Below are 20,269 nucleotides of genomic sequence, written 5' to 3' on the forward strand. Positions count from 1 at the left end.
AAGTATTTACAAATTTGTTCTTACAGTTCCTTGAATATACTTAAAAAATCAGCACTCAGGAGTTATAATCTGTGTAGTATTAATCCTTCTACATCAACCTGAACATTTTACATGTTTTTTAAAAATCTGTTGTTTTATTTTCCACTGTACTTTTTTTAAGATTTTATTTATTTATTCATCAGAGACACAGAGAGGCAGAGACCCAGGCAGAGGGAGAAGCAGGCTCCCTGCAGGGAGCCCGACGTGGGACTCGATCCTGGGTCTCCAGGATCACACCTGAGTCCAAGGCAGACGCTCAACCACTGAGCCCCCTGGGTGCCCCTCCACTGTACTTTATTCCCTCTGCCTCTGGGCCTCCATCCATAACCCAGAAGTTTTGTTCTTTTGTAGAAGATGAGTCATAGAACAAATCTATGAGTTCTTGCACAGAAAGCAACATATTTTTAAGAAAATTTGCAAAGTTCTAAAATAGAGCAATAGCAATACTAAAGCAATACAGTGGAATACTAAGTACAGTAAATGAGAATAGAGTACAGTTGACAGGAAAAGGTATTGGAAGCTACAGAAATAAGTGAAAGAAAGGCAAGTTGTAAAACAAAATGTGTCATGTTTCCATCTGTCTATAAAAATAATATATATGTATATGTAATATAGGAATACATTTATACAAGTGTGCAGAGAGAAATTTTTCTGGAATCGAGCCTAAAAAATATTCTCCTCAGTTGTGATGATGCTGTTGTGTGGGGAAGAGTAGAGGTGGGGCAAGGAAGACTAGCTTTCTTTTCATTCTCTCTGTTCTGTATTGTTTAAACTTTTCAACCAATCCTTCGTAAGAAAAAAAAATTATCTGAAGCCTTAAAACGTGATCTAGAAATTATACTCTTTGGAACTTAGCCTAAGAAAATAATTATAGATTTTAAATTACCTTAGGTAATAGGATAACAGAGTACTATTAGTAATAGTGAAAATAGGGGAAATATAAATATCAATAATAGGGGAATGGTTCCATTATAAGAAAACCACAGAATGCGAACAACACACAGACATCGAACTTATTTATAAAGAGTACATAAGAACATAAAAATGCTTATGGTATAACAATGAGAATAAAAAGCAGGACACAACATTCTATAAAAAATAGGATAACCTAACTTTTGTAAACACTAAGTATAGAAATAAAAAACCTGACCAAATGTTGAAGGTGATTTTTGTGTGTGGGCTAAATCTGTGGGGAATTTTTTAAAAATCTACTCTTCTTTAGTTTCTGACTCCTATTTCATGTTATGTTGTAAGCTGTTAAAGAAACATAAACACGGGCAGCCTGGGTGGCTCAGTGGTTTAGCTCCGCCTTCAGCCCAGGGCCTGATCCTGGAGACCCAGGATCGAGTCCCACGTCGTGCTCCCTGCATGGAGCCTGCTTCTCCCTCTGCCTGTGTCTCTGCCCCTCTTTCTCTGTGCCTCTCAGGAATAAATAAATAAAATCTTAAAAAAAAAAAAAAAAAAGAAGCAAACACTCACTAAGAGACCTGGTACATTTATTAAAGCTTAAGAAAGATTAAAAAGTCACAAACCTTGCCTTCTAGTGTTGAACTTGCCTTAATAAAAAGATAACAGAATGCTTTAGAATTATAGATGTTATCAAGTCAAGAACATAGACGTCCCGTAATATAGAAGAAAAATGATAAACTTACGCACTTTTTATTTCACACATCCAGAGAAAACCACCTCACTGTCTCCCAAGCGGCAGGATCCTAGTCCAATGCTTCTACTGTTCCATCCGTCACCTAAATACAGCCTACGTCACATGCATCTTACTTCACAAAAAGATGTCTATGTCACAAGTCCAGGTAAACAATCTAGTTTTCTGATGTGGAAGTAAAAGAAATGATAATGTCACTGTTACAACTGAACTTTAACATCTCTACCTTTTTTGAGCAGCAGCTTGCCAAATCGTACAAATTCCCTATATTGTACATGTATGTTCCAGAACCAAACAATAAGATCCAGGATCAAAGATTTGAATCAGGGACATCTGGGTGGCTCAGTGGTTGACCGTCTGCCCTTGGCTCAAGGCGTGACTCTGGGGTCCTGGGATCGGGTCCCACATCGGGCTCCCTGCATGGAGCCCACTTCTCCCTCTGCCTGTGTCTCTGCCTCTCTCTCTGTGTCTCTTATGAATAAATAAATCTTTAAAAAAAAAAGACTTGATTTATTTTATAAACGGATTTCTAATATATTTTAACAAGAAACTTAACTCATGTATGGAAAAATCATTTGGACAAATCTCAGAGGTCTTTAATCCCAGAGCAGAAGTTGGCAAACTTTTTCTATTACGGGTCAGATAGTGAATTCTCAGGGCTTTGTGAGCTACAAGGTCTCTGCTGCAAACACTCAACTCTGCCCTTGCAAGACAAAAGCGATCATTAATATAATATGTAAACAAATGAGCATGGCTCTGTTCCAGTAAAACTTTATTTCCTGACACTGAAATTTGAATTTAATTTGTTCACATCACCACATATTATTCTTTTGATTTGAAAGAATTAATAAGATAGATAAACCATTAGCCAGCCTTATTAAAAAGAATAGAGAGAAGACTCAAACTGATTTTTCAAATCATTAAAAAAAAATTTAAAAACAACAAATTTCAAAAACATTCTTAGGTCACAGGCAAGGAGGAAGAAGGAGGAGGGGAAGAAGAAAGAAGAAGAAGAAGAAGGAAGAAGAAGAAGAAGAAGAAGAAGAAGAAGAAGAAGAAGAAGAAGAAGAAGAAGAAGAAGAAAAGAAGAAGAAGAAAAGAAGAAGAAGGAAAGAAGAAGAAAAGAAGAAGAAGAAGAAAGAAGAAAAAGAAAGAAGAAAGAAAGAAAGAAAGAAAGAAAGAAAGAAAGAAAGAAAGAAAGAAGGAAGGAAAAGAAAGAATGAAAGAAAGAAAAAGGAAGGAAGGAAGAAAAGGAGGCAGGCCAGATTGTGCCAGTGGTTCAAAGTTTGTCAAAGTGTGCGCTCCAGCTTTTAAGATCCTAAAAAAAAAATAAAGTTAGAGACATTAAAAGTATTCCTAAGTTTTAAAACAAATGATTTTAGAATATCAAATTGTGAAAACAGATTTTTATCTTGGAATCAAGAATGCCCACCGTATCGGCAGGGGAGACCAATGAGAGAGAACAGGGAAAGGACACGAGTTACAGGGTACAGGATGCTATGTGAGAGCCCAATGTCTGGCAGGCATGGCTGTCCACAGGGCACAACACGGTCCTTTAACTGTCCCCCTAAAGTTGAGAAACGCATCAGACCTTCCACTCGCCTAAGGTCCTGCAACCTGATGCTTGCAGGACACTCTTCATCTGCCCGTGTCAATAGGAACTGTCCTGCATACTCACCCAGGGACCACTGGGTCAGGAGGTCACTCAGTTTCAGAGAAGAACTCAAAGTCAAGTTGGGAGTTTTTTATGAAACTGTCATATTTTTATCTAAATTTAAATTCCCATTGCCCAGATACAATAGAAAATCTTTAAAGACTGGCGCCGCCCTGCTCGAATTCAAATCCTACGGATGCTTCTCATGAGCTATATAATCTCGACAACTTACGGAACCTCTCTGAGCCACAATTTTGTTGCCTGTGAAAAAGAGACATGATGATGATAGAGCCTAACTCAGGGGATCTGGGGCTCATGTAAGGAGTTGATGAGTTACTTATGCAAGTGTTTCAAACTGGCACATTGTAGGCGGCTACCCATGTTAGCTATGTAGGCACGTGTGTGTGTGTGTGTGTGTGTACAGAAGTGTGTATAAAGCTAAGAACAATTACTATTTCTAGTATCAATAACCTCTAAAAAGCCACACATACCCTTGCCTTCAGACACATATTGGGTTTTATTTGATTCTTGAGATTGAATGACCACAAGAAGGAATTTACAGAAAATAGGAAACCAGCTATGTAAGATTTATCAAGTAACTTTTAAAATGCAATAGAAGGAAAAACAGCAAGCTGAAAGTACATGTATGATTATGTGACGAAGAGAGAAATAAAAAATTTGAATGCCTCTGGCATTATCACAACAGTATTTCCCAAGCTTTGGCAGAAATGCAAGGACCAAAATCAGCTTCCATGCATGGGAACAATGGCAGGTCAACTCAATGGCCATACTTACCATCTTTTTCCACCCTATGGGGACCTGCCTTTTTGTCCTTCACCTTAGCAGTGCTTCCTTCCCAAAGCTTACTTTGATCCTTTTCTTCTTCTTCCTTGGAAACATGTTCCTTGGACTTCTCAGATAAGCCCTCTGCAATCACTGGGGTCCCTTCCTCCGGTTCTTCTTCAAGAACATTCTCCAAGTGTTCCTCTATTGGCAAAGGCTTGGTGGCTACATCTGCTGTTATTATTTCTTGATCTTCAATTTCAACTTCTAAGTAATCCTCCGTCGGAAGGTGGGATTTTCCTGCCTCATCATTTTCACTCAACTCCTGAGAAGAGGAACTTCTGGCACTTTTGTCTGGGCTATTTTCAGAGTGGGCTTCCCCATCCCCAAGTGCAGATTCATCTTCACTGCAGCTAGAACATGGGTGACTTCTGGAGGAGGAGGATGAAACAGTTTTTACATCTAAAAAATAAAAAATGATGACATCATTGTTTTCCCATAAAGCAACTGGTTTGATTGTGGGAGGTATGTTAGCAATAATCACACTTAAAAGTTTTCATATTGGTTAATAGGTTCGATGCCCTTTTCACATCCATTGCACTTAACTGTCCAGATAAAGAAAACCCTATGTAATCTGTGAGTCTCTAGAAGTTTTCAATAGGAAGTCACTTTTAACTAAAAACCAGCTGTATTTGTTTATTGATTTTTTAAAAGCCATTTTATTGGAAAACCTTCATCTCTTATTGTAGAAGAAACAGGATACTCTTACTTGTTCAGTAATATTTCATTTTCATCTTGGGTAGCCACAGTCTTCTCTGTGCATACAATTTAAATTTTTATCCACTGTAACACCAACCATACCCAGCTAGCAAGGTGTACTAGAAAAATCGATGCACTTGCATAACATCTTGACACTTTAAAGATATTTTTGAGGTGATGTTTGTTGAGTGTGTGTATGTGTGTGTGTGAAGGAGGACATGTTGTCTTATTTCTGGTTCCCCCAAAACAGACACGGAGGTCAGGATTCATGTGCAAGGAAGGTATTAAGGGTCTGCTCCAGGAGAAACTCTCACAACTGTGGGGGAAGCAGGGCAAGGAAAGGAAGAAATCAATGAAGGGAGCTCCTTCAAGCAACACCTCGACCTCAGTCTGATCCCACAGGGACCTCTGAGGTCTGAATGATAGTAGGGTTTTTCCTCCCTCAAGGAAGGAGTGGGGCTTTCATACTCTGCTCCAGTCAGACACAGTGACTGGCCCCCCCAGGGTAGGCCAACACCTCTTGGTGCCTGGGGACAAAGCAGCTCTGTAGCCCAGGGCTGCCCTCAAGAAGGCAGGAGGAGCTGGAGCTGGGAGGTGGACACATGGCATCATACAAGGGCTTCTAGAAGACAGCGTGCCCCGCTGATGGGAGGCCACAGATCTGCAGACTAGAAGCCTAAGCCTACCCCAGCCCAAAATGGTTTGGTAAATTACCACCCAAAAGCCCTTTCAAAAACCTCCAAGAGAGCAACATCCAGGCCGAATTTCTGGAAGGAAGATGCGTGGCCTGAAAACCACAGCGTAGATGTGAGCTCCAGAGATACGAACCTGCTTTGGAGCTTTCTAACCAATAGATAGTTTTTTTTATGGAATATAGTTTCAGAGGAAACATCCCACACCTAAACACTGCCTCGTTTTCTTGTTTTCTCTTCTCTGTGTGCCCCTTACTCTTTTCTCGGTTTCTTTGATTCCTTTTATTTCTGGCGGGAGCAGCTTGATACAGACTTTCAGGGAAGAAATACCTTTTCCTCTTATCCTTTTCCTTCATGCCCTCCAGCCCAAATGACTCTCCATGACAGGGCTTAGAATTTTAAGAAGAGTCACAGAGACTTATCAGAGTTTCCGCAAAGATTTGAGAGATGCTACACAGCAGTAAAAAACAAAAAAACAAAACAAACAAACAAAAAACAAAACAAAAAAAACAACTCTAAAAGGCCTTTAAGCAACAGAACCCCTTAAGTGCAATTCCATTTGTTTTTATCTCCCAACTACCTTGGCAGGCACCAGATGCCCACTGTTTCTAAAAGGAACACACACTTTAAGTACTCATTCTTTATCTCCATTTTATAAAATCTCAATAGACTGTCTCTCACCGGGAACACAGCAGATCAAGGACAGTTGTTCTCTATCTTATTTGTGTCACTTCAGAAACTTTAGTGACTATGAGCTCACCCTGTCTTAAGCATCTCATAATCATTTAAAGAAAAACAACTCCTACTTGCTAGTTGTCCAAGCAATGGCTCTCATTAACTGCACAGTTAGCTAGAACGCATTATCATACTTGTTCCGCACTTCCAAAAATTTTCATATCTACCATCTTTAATGTCGATATAATGACTCACTTTTGGCTCTGAGAGTTGTTCACACACTAAAAAAAAAAAAAAAAAAAAAAAAAATGAGTTTTCCTCTACCTTTCTTTCGTAGTGTCTATTAATTGCGTTATTTTATTTCAAAAGGCTGAAACACGCTCTGGTTCATTTTGATTCAGGCCCTTAGAGAAGAAAGATCAGAAGAATGAATGGCCTTCAAGAGGCAAGGGTACCTGACCTCCCATATAAACTCATTTCAGTTTTCCAATTTCTAACTTCGCTGTACAATTTAGTTTCCTTCTCATTTCTTTCTCTCATTTTCATGCAGACACTGGGGCAAGACTTTGCCTACAAATAAAAGCTCAAAATGTTCCAGGGCCATGGAATGGGATTTTCGACACTAATTTTATTTATTGTCTTAGAAACGAAGCAAGTTTTTAGATAGAAGTTTTGTCTAAAAGAGCATTTTATATAAAAGAAATTGGAGGGCACATATGTAATTTTTGTCTGTTTTTAGGAGGGAAAAAGCTATATTGAAGGCATTGTTGGTAGGCAACTCTGGCTCCCACCCAATTCTGTTTTTCTCTCCAGGGCTCCCTGCAGGTATCGAAGCTTAAGGAATCTGCTCTTGGTCTTTATGGTAAAGGAATAATGTGCACTCATTGGTGTGGTGCCATGATTCCATGCCCTAAGCGGGACCTCTGACTTTCCGCCCTGCACATTCGATGAGGCTCCAAACCCTTAACTGTCTTCTCTTTCCTTGTCACCTCCTCCTTTTGCACGACTACTGTTTCACACAACAGGAGACTGAGAGAAATTAATACGTTCTCTGTAAGATAAAACTAGGTGTTTCAATCATGACTCAGCTATTTAATAGCTTTGACTTTGGCTATTCCGCTTAACCTCTCTAGCCTATTCTCTTGACTATAAAATGAGGCTGATTCTCTCTGTAAGTCATTGACACAAAATTAGCATAATCAAATCAAATAATGGTTTCTTTATGAATTCTAGTCTTTCCCCCTCCATGAAATCATACTTGATAAGTGTGGTCTAATACATTTCTTTCTTGTGATTTCCCCCTGCACACTATATGAAGAATCGTAATGCAGTGACATTTTGCTGAGGAAAAAAGAAAAAGATAAATATAAAAAGGTGTTTCCGCATACACCTACTTGTACCAAACAATGAGGTAAGCACTTTACAAACATCTCATATAATCCCATGGAATAGCTATCTTCTTTTTCTAGATCTAGAAAATAAGGGGGGACACCTGGGTGGCTCAGGTGATTAAGTGTCCACCTCTTGGTTTTTGGTTCAGGTCATGATCTCAGGATCGTGAGATTGAGCCCCGTGACAGGCTCATGGCAGAATCGACTTGGGATTCTCTATCTCTCTCCATCTGCCCCTCCCCCTGCTCACATTTACTTGCATGCTCTCTCTAACATAAATTAATTAATTACATTAAGTTTAAAAAGAAAGCAAAGTGCAGAGAAGTTAAATAATACCGAATGTCCATTAGCTATAAAGCACCAAGTTTTGTAAGACTTTTTTTTTTTTTTGGTAATGACCTATTATAGTAAAACCAAGACCACTCTACTTGCCAGAAGGCCTTCAAACAGAGAGCACCTGCTGTCATGGATTTACCATTTCTCCTCTTAACTAACTTTGCGCTGTTACCACCCCAAGGTGACAAATGGAAGATAGTTCTCTCAAAACACCAGAACTCATGGAATTCAGCCTCGCTCCCCTTTTATATCCCTTATGGTCATTCTCCATTTCAGCATCTATGTATATCTCCGGAATCTCTACTGCTTATACTACCCGCCTGGCCAAGTTGCTACACACCTGGCCAAGGGTGCCAACCACTCACACATCCATAGTCAACACCACATTCAGGAGGAATTCTGCTCCCTTCTCTCATAACTGAGGTTCTAAGTTGTTCTCCACCTTTCTACCCACGTCCATAGGTCTGTTCATTAAATGCACACTGAGCACCTCCTCTCTGTGAGGCTATGTGCTAGGTTTTAAGGACACAGTAGAGGAAAAGGCAGGCCAGGCCCTACTTCCACAGAGATGATACACTCTAGCCAGACACCCCCTCCTTCTGCATGAGCACAGTAGATCATCTGTACGTGTCCACTCAGATGTTTGTTCCCTCTCCTTCCAGTGTCCAAGGAGAGCCCTCTCAGGAGCTGCTGTCATGCCCTTACTGCAATCAGTAGCCATATTGTCTGTTTTGAACCAATTATAAGTCCTGACCTTAGTTTTCTATCATTTCCTCACTCTCTAGCACAGAACATGATTTTACTATAGTTTAAATTCTCCATTTTCTCCCTTAGGGTCCTGATTTTAGCTGCTTTGTTTTGGATTCATGACCTTGAAGCCTCGTGGACACTTTAAGTTCACACACTCAGTACAAGTATGTAAATTCAGTGAAACATGACTAGCTTTCACCCCAATAACTACCACTCATCCCAACCCAGTGGATCCAATACTCTTCTGAACTCTAACACAAACTGCTTCTCTCTCCCATTCTTTAGTCTCAGGGTTCACAGCAAAATCTGTGCAGATGCTGCTCCTATTGTCTTCGAATTGGCCATGACACATGAATTCACACATCCTACTGTTATTCATATTAACAGTTCTATCTTGATTATACTCACGAACTCATCAAAATCTGTTTATACTTTATATTAGATACAGTGGCTTAGTCAATATTTTCATGTATGTCTAATAAATTTTCTAACAATATTTCATATATTGTCTAATGATGCCTAATTAGACAAGTACTTCATACTCATAAATATTATATAATCAATGTATGCTTAATGAAAATAGAAGTAGAAATCATTAAATTCCAGCTATAAACAGTAACTAGTTATTTGCCTTAAGGGGGAGCATATGTCCTCACACTGATAATTCATGACTCAATTCATCAATGAGACTAATACACATATCTTTTTGTAAGAATAAACATGTACAGGTAAATGCAGCTCTAGCGGGAAGAAATGAAAAAAACTGAGAAAAGCTTAAAAATTCCTCCATATGTACCTTTAATTACACTTTTTTAAACATTAAAATGAATACTTAAAATTCCGGGAATATAACCAAATTCTGTGTCATACTGTGCTGCCTAAGTCCTTTTACATTTATCCTTTAAGATTAAGATTTTAGGGGTGCCTGGGTTGCTCAATGGGTTAAGCATTTGCCTTCAGCTCAGGTCATGATTCCGGGGTCCTGAGATCGAGCCCCACATTGGGCTCTCTGCTCAGTGCAGAGCCTGCTTCTCCCCTTGCGTCTGCAGCAACCCCTGCTTGTGCTCTCTCTCTCTCTCTCTCTCTGTCAAATAAATAAATAAAATCTTTCAAAAAAACCTTAATAAAGATTTTATTGGGTGTCTCAATAATGCCTTTGTTGTGTACAAGGCAGATTCAAAACTGTACAGAAATACCTCATAGGAAGGTATTTTATTTGGACTGAAAGATGATCCTGTATTTAAATATTCACCTGAAAGCCATGACTTCCTACTTCGACAATCAAAATGTGAATATGGATTGAGGAATCCTTACCATTCAGAAAAATTAGTATGACTAATCATGAAAAAAAAAATCACACATACAGACTGACCTGAAGGCCGTCTACAGTCTTCCCCTAATCCTCTCTGTCCAAGCAGCAGCAGGTTATACTCAAGTCCACACAGTGTGGCTTCACAGCATCTATAATTTCAGGACGGAAGGGGCAGCCTTCCTTCACAAGCTTCTCTTCAATAGGCCAAGAAATGAAGAGTGAGATTCTTGAAGTCAATAAGTCAAGTAAATAGAGTATTTTTTGTGACTCTGGAATTTTAAGTCTTAAGGCCTATTCCTTCAACAGACTGGAAAATAGCACAAATGAAATATTATCTTTCTTCCTTGAAAAAGCATTTGCTTTCATTCTTCTATTCTATTCTTTGCAATTCTGGGAAGAGATTCTCTCTCAACTCTTTCTCATAAGAAGCTATTGATTCTTTATCTCTTACTCATAAGCATTATCACCCAAACTGTCCATAAAAGTATAAAAGTATATTCTCAGCGACATGACATTTTTTCCCCCTCAACCTTCTAACATTCATCTATGACAATATATTTTCAACTGGTGAATTAGCGCCTGGGGTTGCCAACACAAATGCAGAGAAAAGGAAGCTGTCATTCTTTTTAAACGATGGAAAGTCTCACGCATCATCCCTAAACCTGGATGCTCTCCTAGTGGTTCTTGGTCTCAAGCACTCATCACTCATGGGCTGCTCAGCACAGAGCATTCATCAAGGCGGGCCCACGCAATTGTTAGCTGGCAGTTTAAATGGGGCCGACTTGTCACCAGAGTGACAGCCTGGGCAATTGTTTGCCCTCTGGGAACAGGTGCAGGCAGGTTCAAATGAAACACATCCAAATACTAACAGCAAGATTCTTAATCATGTCAATAAAAAGGATGAACTGGTGTCTCAGATTCAGTGGTCACAATATGCCTCTTACACTTTTGAAGATGAAATGCAGTCTGGCTTTGTAATAGAGTGTTCCAAGGAATCTATTGTGTCATTATCATTTTTAATACATGCTACTTTGTTTGCTGGGTGAAATCTCTAATTCAGATACTCCACATGCTAAAAGGAATGTTTCTGAATAACACAGAGCCAGGTTATCAAAATCAAAGGATGGGAAATAAAAGAGCTGGGAGGTAGAGGAAAGAAACAGTAATATGCAATGAGATTTTATCTCAAAATAATGGCAAAGTTTTTAATGTAAATACCAAAAATGCAAAAGAGCTCTTAAAAAGGATAGCTTAATAATATCATTATTGAAACAACAAAATGAAAGTTGGCAAATTTAACTTTTGGCTCTAAAATTTCCCACTTGTGGGCTCGATTTTATATGTTCTGGTAGCTTTCATTACATATCTCTTCAAAAATATTATGTATCCTGTGCCTAATAATGCAGGTAACTGTGTACAATATTTTCCAATAAAATTCCAAAAGCATATACTGTAAATGTAACTAGATATCATGACTAACAAAAGCACCTTTGTATCCTTGGTGTTAAAAAAAAAATCAAGTAATTGCATAATATTTACAAAATATCTTTTAGGAAATCACCTCTGTGAGGAATAACAAATACAACATACAGTCTTAGCTTTCATAGCGTAACAATTGCATGCTATTAACTTGTGTGATTAATTTGAGGGGTAAAGTTTAACATATAAAACTCTAAGAGAATAATGAATTACTGAATGATAAGAGTTTCTTTAAATAAAGAGCCCAGTGAAAACTGCCAAGGTAGGAGAGTCTTGGAAGAGGAAGGGCCTCAGCTGGAATGGAGCTAAAGGCCCCAGAGAGGACAGGGAGGTCCATCCGGGGAGGAGAAGGGTCAATATCAGTAAAGGAGAAAATGTCCATTTTAATCTCCGCTGCTCAAAAACAAAACAAAAAGCAGAGGCCAGACAAGAAGATGAGGAGGCTGAAGATAAGTGCCTCTAAAATGTATAGTCTTAAGGAAGCAGAATCCTTTTAGTGGGGGAATTTGTTTTACTTTTAGGTAAATAGGTATCTTCTCATTTGGAAAAATGTTCTAGTGTTTCTCCAAAATCCAGGCTCTGACGCTGGGTGATGTTTATGTCTTGGCTCCTCTGCTTTCTGGCTGCATGCGTTACTTAATCCCACCATATCCAAGTTTATTCATTTGTAAAATGGAGATAAAAGGAAAAAGCACTTGCTTTTTAAGATTGTGTGAGAGAAATCAGATAATTCATGTAAATATTTAGCACAGTGCTTAGTACAGAGTCTTAATAAGCAATACCCTTTGGATGCCTTTCCAAACATAGGATTCCAATTATTTATATGCAAGCAGTTTTCAGTGTTAAAGCTTACCTATCTCTGTTGGCTAGTCAATAATTATAGGTCTAAGTGATTAAAGCTTTCCCTCCAAGGATGATCCAAGTACTGACTACATCCCTTTCTGTTTGAACATAAAAAATTATTCTGTTTTAGAAAAAAATCCATCTAATCCCCCAAAAACACGATGATTATGCAGCACAAAACTAATCCCAGATGACCAAATAGTAAAAGAATGTACTACTGAATCTTCATGAAATCAACACTTGTTAATTCCCCACCATTTCTTTCATTAAAGAAATGAAAAATTGAGTTCCCTGTGTTTTGAGCCAGTTCTATTTACATGCAAACACATGTTCTATTCTTTTCCAGGCTCAAGTCACTCATATAATTTCTTTATAATTTGATTCATGTGGTGTCACTTTTCCATAGAATTCTTTAACTTTCTCTATGTCATATAGGAATATCAACTTCAATTCAATATTCACATTCAAATTGAGAACAAAAGCTTATATATTAGGCATGCCTGGAAATATAAAATGTAAGTTTTAAGAGAAATTACAGAAAGGGCCTAGTTTAAGACTTTATAAAAAATATTTCAATGCCTAGTCATCAATCTTGAGTAGATCTCCCAACTATAATAAAAGTGACAGCAAATCTTATTTTCAAGTTTACTAATAGCAAGCATCACTCTAAATTTTCACATTGTGCTTCACTCTTTGCTCTGCCTGTCAGGAAACTCAGGATTAAATTTTTAGTTCAAGCTTAGTGATGGTCCCTAGTCAAATTATTTCCTCTTTTACTCTAATTTCTATATTTTATTGCCTTGTATGTGTGTGCATGCAATTTTAGAATAGTTTTGCTTTAAATTCTTTCTTGAAGATTGGAACTAAATATTTCCTCTTGTGATTATTTGGTTACTGAATTTACTCTTATTTTATATTATCCCAATATACCTCCTTGAATTCTAAATTTTGAAATTTTATAGAGAAAAAATGTTGATAGGTGGAAAGACTGGAAGAAATGGATAGCAATTCAAAAAGTCATCATAATATAGCTTCCTTCTCTAGCCCAAATCAAACTACAAGGACATACATATACTTAAATATGACAGGATTATTGTTATAACTAGTAAATGCCCTCAATATACCAGGCACAATCTCTGTTTAATGAAGAATCACATAGCCTTGGCCAAACCCTTTTGTGGGACAAAGGAAGAAATTGGTTCCTTTGACTGAACATTATTTCAGGAAACTAAGGTCTTTAACAAAGTCTTAAAATATCTGAGATATGCCTCAGATGATAAGGGTTTCTTTCTCTACCTGAAAACTTTTCTGTATTTTTCCCATGAACATTCAGAGTCCTCTTAGGCTCGAAGACTGTGAAGGGCCTCCTTTGCCAAGAGAGAGAATCCACCCATGAAACTAAGACGCCAATATTCTGTATTCAAAGTGATCTTAGGGCAAGAATCTTCAACTTTCCTTTTAGCAGAATGGGAGCTAGTTTTCGTTTTTCCAAAATGTTGCACACGCATGTGTGTGTGTGTGTGTGTGTGCATGTAAGAGGGGATGATTTGGGATTTAACAAAAAGGAAGTAACTTTCTAAATAAACAGAAGACATGTCACTACAAGCTCTACCTGATCCTTGTTGAAAAAAAAAAATCCCAGCAAACTAAGGAAAGAGAGGACTAAGGACTGACTCTCTAAATTGGGTATCTTTGGAAGACTGATCAGCATCCTCTGGTTAGAGAACGAGTCTCTAAACATTCCCTTTAAAGAAGATCATCTCATTAAATATAAAGAAAAGAAAAGTAGTGAGCACGCTGGCTGGCTGAACAGCCCACGTCACATGATAAGAGAAACAACCTGCCTTGTTTATCTTCCTCCAGGTCATTGTCAGAGCATCCGTCACCTTCATCTTTCACATTGTCATCGGCATCTGCTGCCTTCTGCAATGAGGTGTCACTCTCCTTTTCTGGGTCTAAATGATCTTTTTCATCGTCTGAGGGTGACTTTGAGATCCCATTCATTTGATCATCAGCCTGTCCTTCTTCATTAGCTTTCTCATCTAGTTTCTCCTCATCTACTTCAAAATCTTCTTCATATTCTGAAAGAAAAAAAAATCACGCCTATGAAAAGGAAAATAGAATCCCTGATACTTAACCCATTTTACTTGAATGAGAACTTTGACTCCACTACCCTCTCTTCTCTGGGCCTTTCTTCGCTTCTTTTTCACACAATTAGTGAACATGGAAAACTAACAGCAAATGATCAAAGATTGCAATCAGTTACATACACAAGAGAAAAAAAAAAAGAAATAAAGCTCCAAATGGCAAGCCCTAAACCTAATGAAAGTTCACTTACGAATGGACATCATCATCTACAATAACCAAAATGGACAAGAGAAGAACTTGATAGAAAACAATAAATTAGAAATAAATTAAAAATGAAGAGAACAGGATTATAATAATGAAAGTTAATTTGGAGACCCAGTGAGGTCATATTTCATATGAAGAATGTTCAAAATATTTGGATATCAAGTTAATGAATAGTGAAGTGGAAAAATTCAATTAATCAAGTCCAAAGGCCCTGAGAAGTAACACTGTGAATAGCACATTCTTTGAGAACCAAATGGACATCAAGAAAAGGCATTATGAGGAATTCTATACCTAGACCAAAAGCCAAATCATATGCATTATTCATCCCAACAGTCAATGAAATAATTATGTTCCAAGGATAAAATATTCTTAAAAAATAGAACATTCCTGTCACAGCCACTAATTTGCTGCATTCCCTACAGAGGTGCAACAAATCTGTAGCAGAAAAAGGAAATTGTCACATCAGATAAACTCCAGCTGTCCCTTGTGGTTATAATTTTTCACCTTTCATATTTAATTGTTCCCCTTTTCCTCCACCAAAACCTAAAAATCTTGAAATGACAACATGCCAAGGATAGAGAGCAAAAGGATTTCATGCAGAACCAATTAAGCAAATAAACAATTATCTTTAAAATAAAAAATTACAGGGAAAATAAGACTTTTCCAATTTTGTGTGTTTTAGTTATTAGATATTCTGGCTTCCTTTCCAGTGGTGGGGGCCTCTCAGGTAATTACTTGAGAGCTATCCATCCAGCTGCAATGAAAGAAACTTAATTTAGAAATGCATGCCCTGTGCATATGAAGAAAGCTCTGTTAATTCAGAGATTGTATGAGGGAGATGTAAGGGGGAAAGTGAAATCAGAAACTGTAACGAAGAAAGGCAAACAAAGAATTCATCACAAGAAGGTTTTCGTTAAAGAGATTTAATATGGGGAACATGAAATGTGAATTACTATCTGCAAAACAAAATCACAGATAAGAAAGAAGATGAAAAAGTTTGGTTTGTGTTGTATGAAACAAAAAGGAAATACTAATAAAAGCAAATATTTCGATCCAAATAGTTCATGTCAAAAATAGGATAGTTCCTCACTTGGCCCAGTCAGCTGTCAATCAATGCCCTTTTTGAGAATCTTTAATGTGGAAGGGGGTAAAATTGCAAGATAAGAGACTCTTCAATAACACAAGCCTTGCCATCAAGGAATCTCCAATTTTTTGTGGAGGAAATAAGATGCAAGTACACAAGAGATACTGTGCTTATCATAGTTTTAATACATGATCCTCAGTAATGCTAGTTTCATCACTATTGGGCTTGATTGCTATAGATTTTTATATAGGACTCATGATGAATTATGTGAAATAGTGTCAAGTGAGTGGGATGGAATAAAAAGAAAGGCAGAAAGTCACTTGGAGATTGTGGAAGACTTCCTAAAAGGAAGAGTTTAGGTTAGCCACAGAACACACGTGCATAGCCCACCCCCCCCCCCACACACACACACCCATAAACACATGCATCTATCACTTTACAGATATTTGCTACTGGTCACAGGATAAGCAGGTGCCAAACAGAACATGAGGGAATTGCTATAATTCCATCAATAGTGTCACATAGTGGTGACATATGAGGGTTTTAGAGGCAGCCCATCACGTTTCCAAGTCCAAGGGAAAACATTTGTTAGCTCTGTGACCTTAGACAATTTGCTCGATGTCTTTATAGTTCAGTTTCTTCATCCGTGACACAGTAGTTCCTGCCTCACAAAGCAGCGGTGAGTATGAACACAATAATCCCTGGAGCACGCTTAGTACCGTGTCGTGGATGGTATGTGTCTAAGAATTATTAGGGATTAGTAGTAAATCGGAGGTGGAAGGAGTTGGCCATCGACCAGGAGAAATACACTCTAATGGAGGTACCTGATTAAAAGTGGAGAAGTACAAGTGTCCGCAATGAGGACACGATTACAGTTATGTTCTCGAAGCAGAGCATAAAATTGAAGGAACATGTAGTGAACCATAAGAACAGTTAGTTCCCACATCCCATTGTGCAGGAGCTTCTGTGTTTTCTCTCCACGTATGAGATTCAAGGCTGCCCTGGCTGTGCTCTACCCACCACTGTCATCACATCTAAGTGTCATCCCTCCGTTAACCACGGGCGCTCAATTAGCATGAGAGCTCAGAGCCACCTCCTTTGTGTTCCCTACTCGTGTTCTCAAAATGAATGAATTGGCAGCCTGCTTTCTGGATTCCTTTTCATAATTTCTTCTGTTTCTCCCATCTCATCTTCCTCCTTCCAGAGAATTTAATTAGCTTGTTGTTTACCATCCCCATTAACGAGGAAGTGAGTCGACACGGGGTCAACATCAATCCAGCTGCAACCCTCTCCCACTGACTTCCACTCAAGTTTCCTGCTGCCCTTACCATCAATGGATGCTCTGCAGAGAGCCGAAGCCTTGCTGCTGCTGTTTCTTCTTCTTCTTCTTCTCTCTCTCTCTCTCTTTTTTTTTTTTAAGGACAAATCCATTAACTAGCCAACACAGAAGAAAGCTTTTGGGAAAAGCTATACTATACGCATAAAGTACACTACTCATAGCACTGGCTTTGTTGGTGCAAGAAAAAAAAAAAGAAAAATACAAAAGCTTCTCCTAAACGTGGCTTTAGTAAAGCTACACATCCTGAAGTTAACACACATAAGAACACATCCAATTTGTTGATCTCTGTGCTATTGCTATTGCCATAGATAGTTTTAAATTCTTGGTCTAAGGTAATAAAGACCGGAAGGGATCACAAAGAGAGAGAAACAGGGTCAAAGGGTCACAAGTGAAATCTTTTTTTAAGAGGATCCCATTCTCTCAGTGATAAAGTCCAGTGCTATAAGAGCTCTGTAATTTTTCTCTTGGATTTCGGAAACCCTTGGGCAGCAGCAAGATGAGATGAGGAGGGACCTGGGGTATGCCCCTTTCTTGGGGCCAGTTTTTTCACAGGTCACCCCAGCCCACAGCTTCTCTAATCCCTACACCGTATCCTTGCTGTAAGAGGGACAGGAAGGCAGCTCCGCCTTTCTGACTTTGGACATACCCCCCACAACCAGGCAACATCAAGGGTATCTTGTACAGAGTGAGAGGTTGTAGAGTGTAGGAAAGTCTGGGTCTCAGAATTAGACAAGCCTGGGTACTGGAGGGGGGCTGAGTATGCCGGCCCCGAATACACCACGGTGGCATGAGGATTATTTCGAGCTGAAGGCAACTGAGCAGTAGAAGATACAAGATGAGCTCTCTGCTCTCCCCTATTTTCCTGAAAGCAGGCCATGAACTTGTGAAGGTGTCTCCCCTGCCCTCTCTACCAGGGTGGACAGAAGTTAGCCACAGGGGATAACTCTACACACTCACCAGCCCAGAAAAAACACCATCGGAACAAGCATAACGAGCCTCACTGAAATGAGCCCTCCTCCAGCGGGAGTTTCACCAGAGACCCGCCTTCTCCGAATGTGCTGCCCTGGAAGCTCAGAGCTTTTCCTTTGTCTTACCACTTTCCTACAAATGTGTTGTTCTTTGGTTAAGAGACCGCATAAGCCCAAGTTCTAACCATCCCCTTGAGTTACTCAGCGCTCCTGCTGTGAATACATGATGTACATGCTAATGCGGTTGTTTTCCCCCCATTTTAATCTCTTTTGTCAGTCTCATTTACAAGACCAGCCAAGGAACCTAAACAGGCCCAGGAAAACGTTTCCCTCTCCCACACTGGGAATCCTACTTCTGCGCCTTCCTATCTGGATGTCTGAGCCCCAGTTTCCTATCCCGTATCATGCACGGAGTATAACATCTACCACAGTGAATGTTATGGGTGAAATGAAATAGTGTGTGTGGGGCACCTGGTTGGCTCAGTCCATTGAGCGTCTGACTCTTGGTTTTGGCTCAGGTCACGATCTCAGGGTGGTGGGATCGAACCCCGCGTGGGGCTTTCATTATTGTTATTATCACTATATATGAGTATGTATGTGTGCGGAGACTGACAGGAAGGGAGGAAGGAAGGAAGGAAGGAAGGGAGGGAGGGAGGGAGGGAGGGAGGGAACAGGAAAGGAGAAAAGAATAACAAGGAAGGCAGACAGGCTCCAGGACCCCGCACTACGTCCACTGTTTTCAGCTGTGGAATACTCATTGCTATATAAGCACATTGTGCCTACCTGATGCCAAAGCATCAATTTCACCAAAGTGAATACATTCAAATACTTAAAAAAAAAAAAATTCTATTTAATCAAGCTGGTCTCTTCTGCAGAAGCAACTAGAGTTTCTGGCTCCCACAGACGTAAACTCCTCTTTCCCTCCTGCCCCTCCAAGCACCTGCACGTCTTCCGAGTTAGGCCTGCCCTCCTCTGAGGCAGGGGACACAGGCCTCCTCACGAAATAGTGGAAGAGGGCGGTCAGGGACTCCTCCCCTGTGACAGAGCTGCCTGAAGCTCCAAACCGGGTGACTTCCAGTAGATGTTGCCCATGTTGATAAGGGCATTTCAAAGACCGAAGCAAAACCACACCAGCAACAACCAAAGGACTCCGTGTTATCCATTACCGTATTTAAATATATTTTCCTGGGCATCTTCCCAAACATCTTGTCCTGGTTTTCCGTCAAGTTCCATTTCTTCTACAGCTGTTCTCACGTCTCTGATCGTTGGTTTTTCTTCTTGAGCTGAAAAAATGACTGAAGCCGTTTTGTTCCCCTCCACCTCTTTCCTTCTCGGTATCATGTACCCTCTCTCCTTCCTCAGTTTCCCCTCACCCTTCTTCAGTTCTTCTCTTTTCTCAATACTCATTTCTTTCCTAGGTTTTGGTGAAGTTGTATTTTTGTCAAGGCCCATGGCAATAATGCACCTATGAAAAATATAAACATAAGGTGCTTGTTAACCTTTATATATAACACAGTAGAACCTCAAAGCTTTTTAAATTACTTCTTATTCCAGTAAGGAACGTTATAAGAAATATTTTTATTATAATACACAGAGTTAATTAGAAAAAACTCTTTTCTCATTCATACCAAAACCTTATAAATGAACACAATTATTAACAATTTTAGGGATCCCTGGGTGGCGCAGCGGTTTGGCGCCTGCCTTTGGCCCAGGGCGCGATCCTGGAGACCCAGGATCAAATCCCACGTCGGGCTCCCGGTGCATGGAGCCTGCTTCTCCCTCTGTCTCTGCCTCTGCCCCTCTCTCTCTCTCTCTCTCTCTCTGTATGACTATCATAAATAAATAAAAAAATAATTAAAAAAAAAAAAACAATTTTACCCACAATAATAAATAAGAAAACAACAACTAAGAACGGTTGTCTCAAACTAAAACTTGCACCTTCAAAGCATGTTTTTGGCCTTATTACAGATTCCAATAAACATATCATTCAAGCCCTTAAATGAGAATTATGTGATAAAAGAACATTCAGGTATATAAACAGGGAAGCCGAGATCAAAATAATCAGAAGACGAGAGATGCCACTGAGTCTTTGATAATTTGTTATTCCAACAACACAACAACAGAAGACTTATATACAAGGTTGACTCTAAATA

At 39.2% G+C, this 20,269-nt stretch overlaps 1 protein-coding gene across 1 annotated transcript in view; it reads right to left on the reverse strand.

Moving 5' to 3' along the window:
- Positions 1-20,269, reverse strand: part of ERICH3 (glutamate rich 3) — a 97,197-nt gene that overhangs the window by 11,793 nt on the left and 65,135 nt on the right. The window contains exons 10-12 of the mRNA XM_077904972.1: positions 19,283-19,581; positions 14,218-14,454; positions 4,149-4,598 (exon numbers count right to left, since the gene is read on the reverse strand). Coding sequence (XP_077761098.1) covers positions 4,149-4,598; positions 14,218-14,454; positions 19,283-19,581 — 986 coding nt within the window. The remainder of the gene's footprint in view (positions 1-4,148; positions 4,599-14,217; positions 14,455-19,282; positions 19,582-20,269) is intronic.

Source organism: Canis aureus, chromosome 8 (assembly GCF_053574225.1).
Source record: "Canis aureus isolate CA01 chromosome 8, VMU_Caureus_v.1.0, whole genome shotgun sequence".
Lineage (NCBI taxonomy): Eukaryota > Metazoa > Chordata > Mammalia > Carnivora > Canidae > Canis > Canis aureus.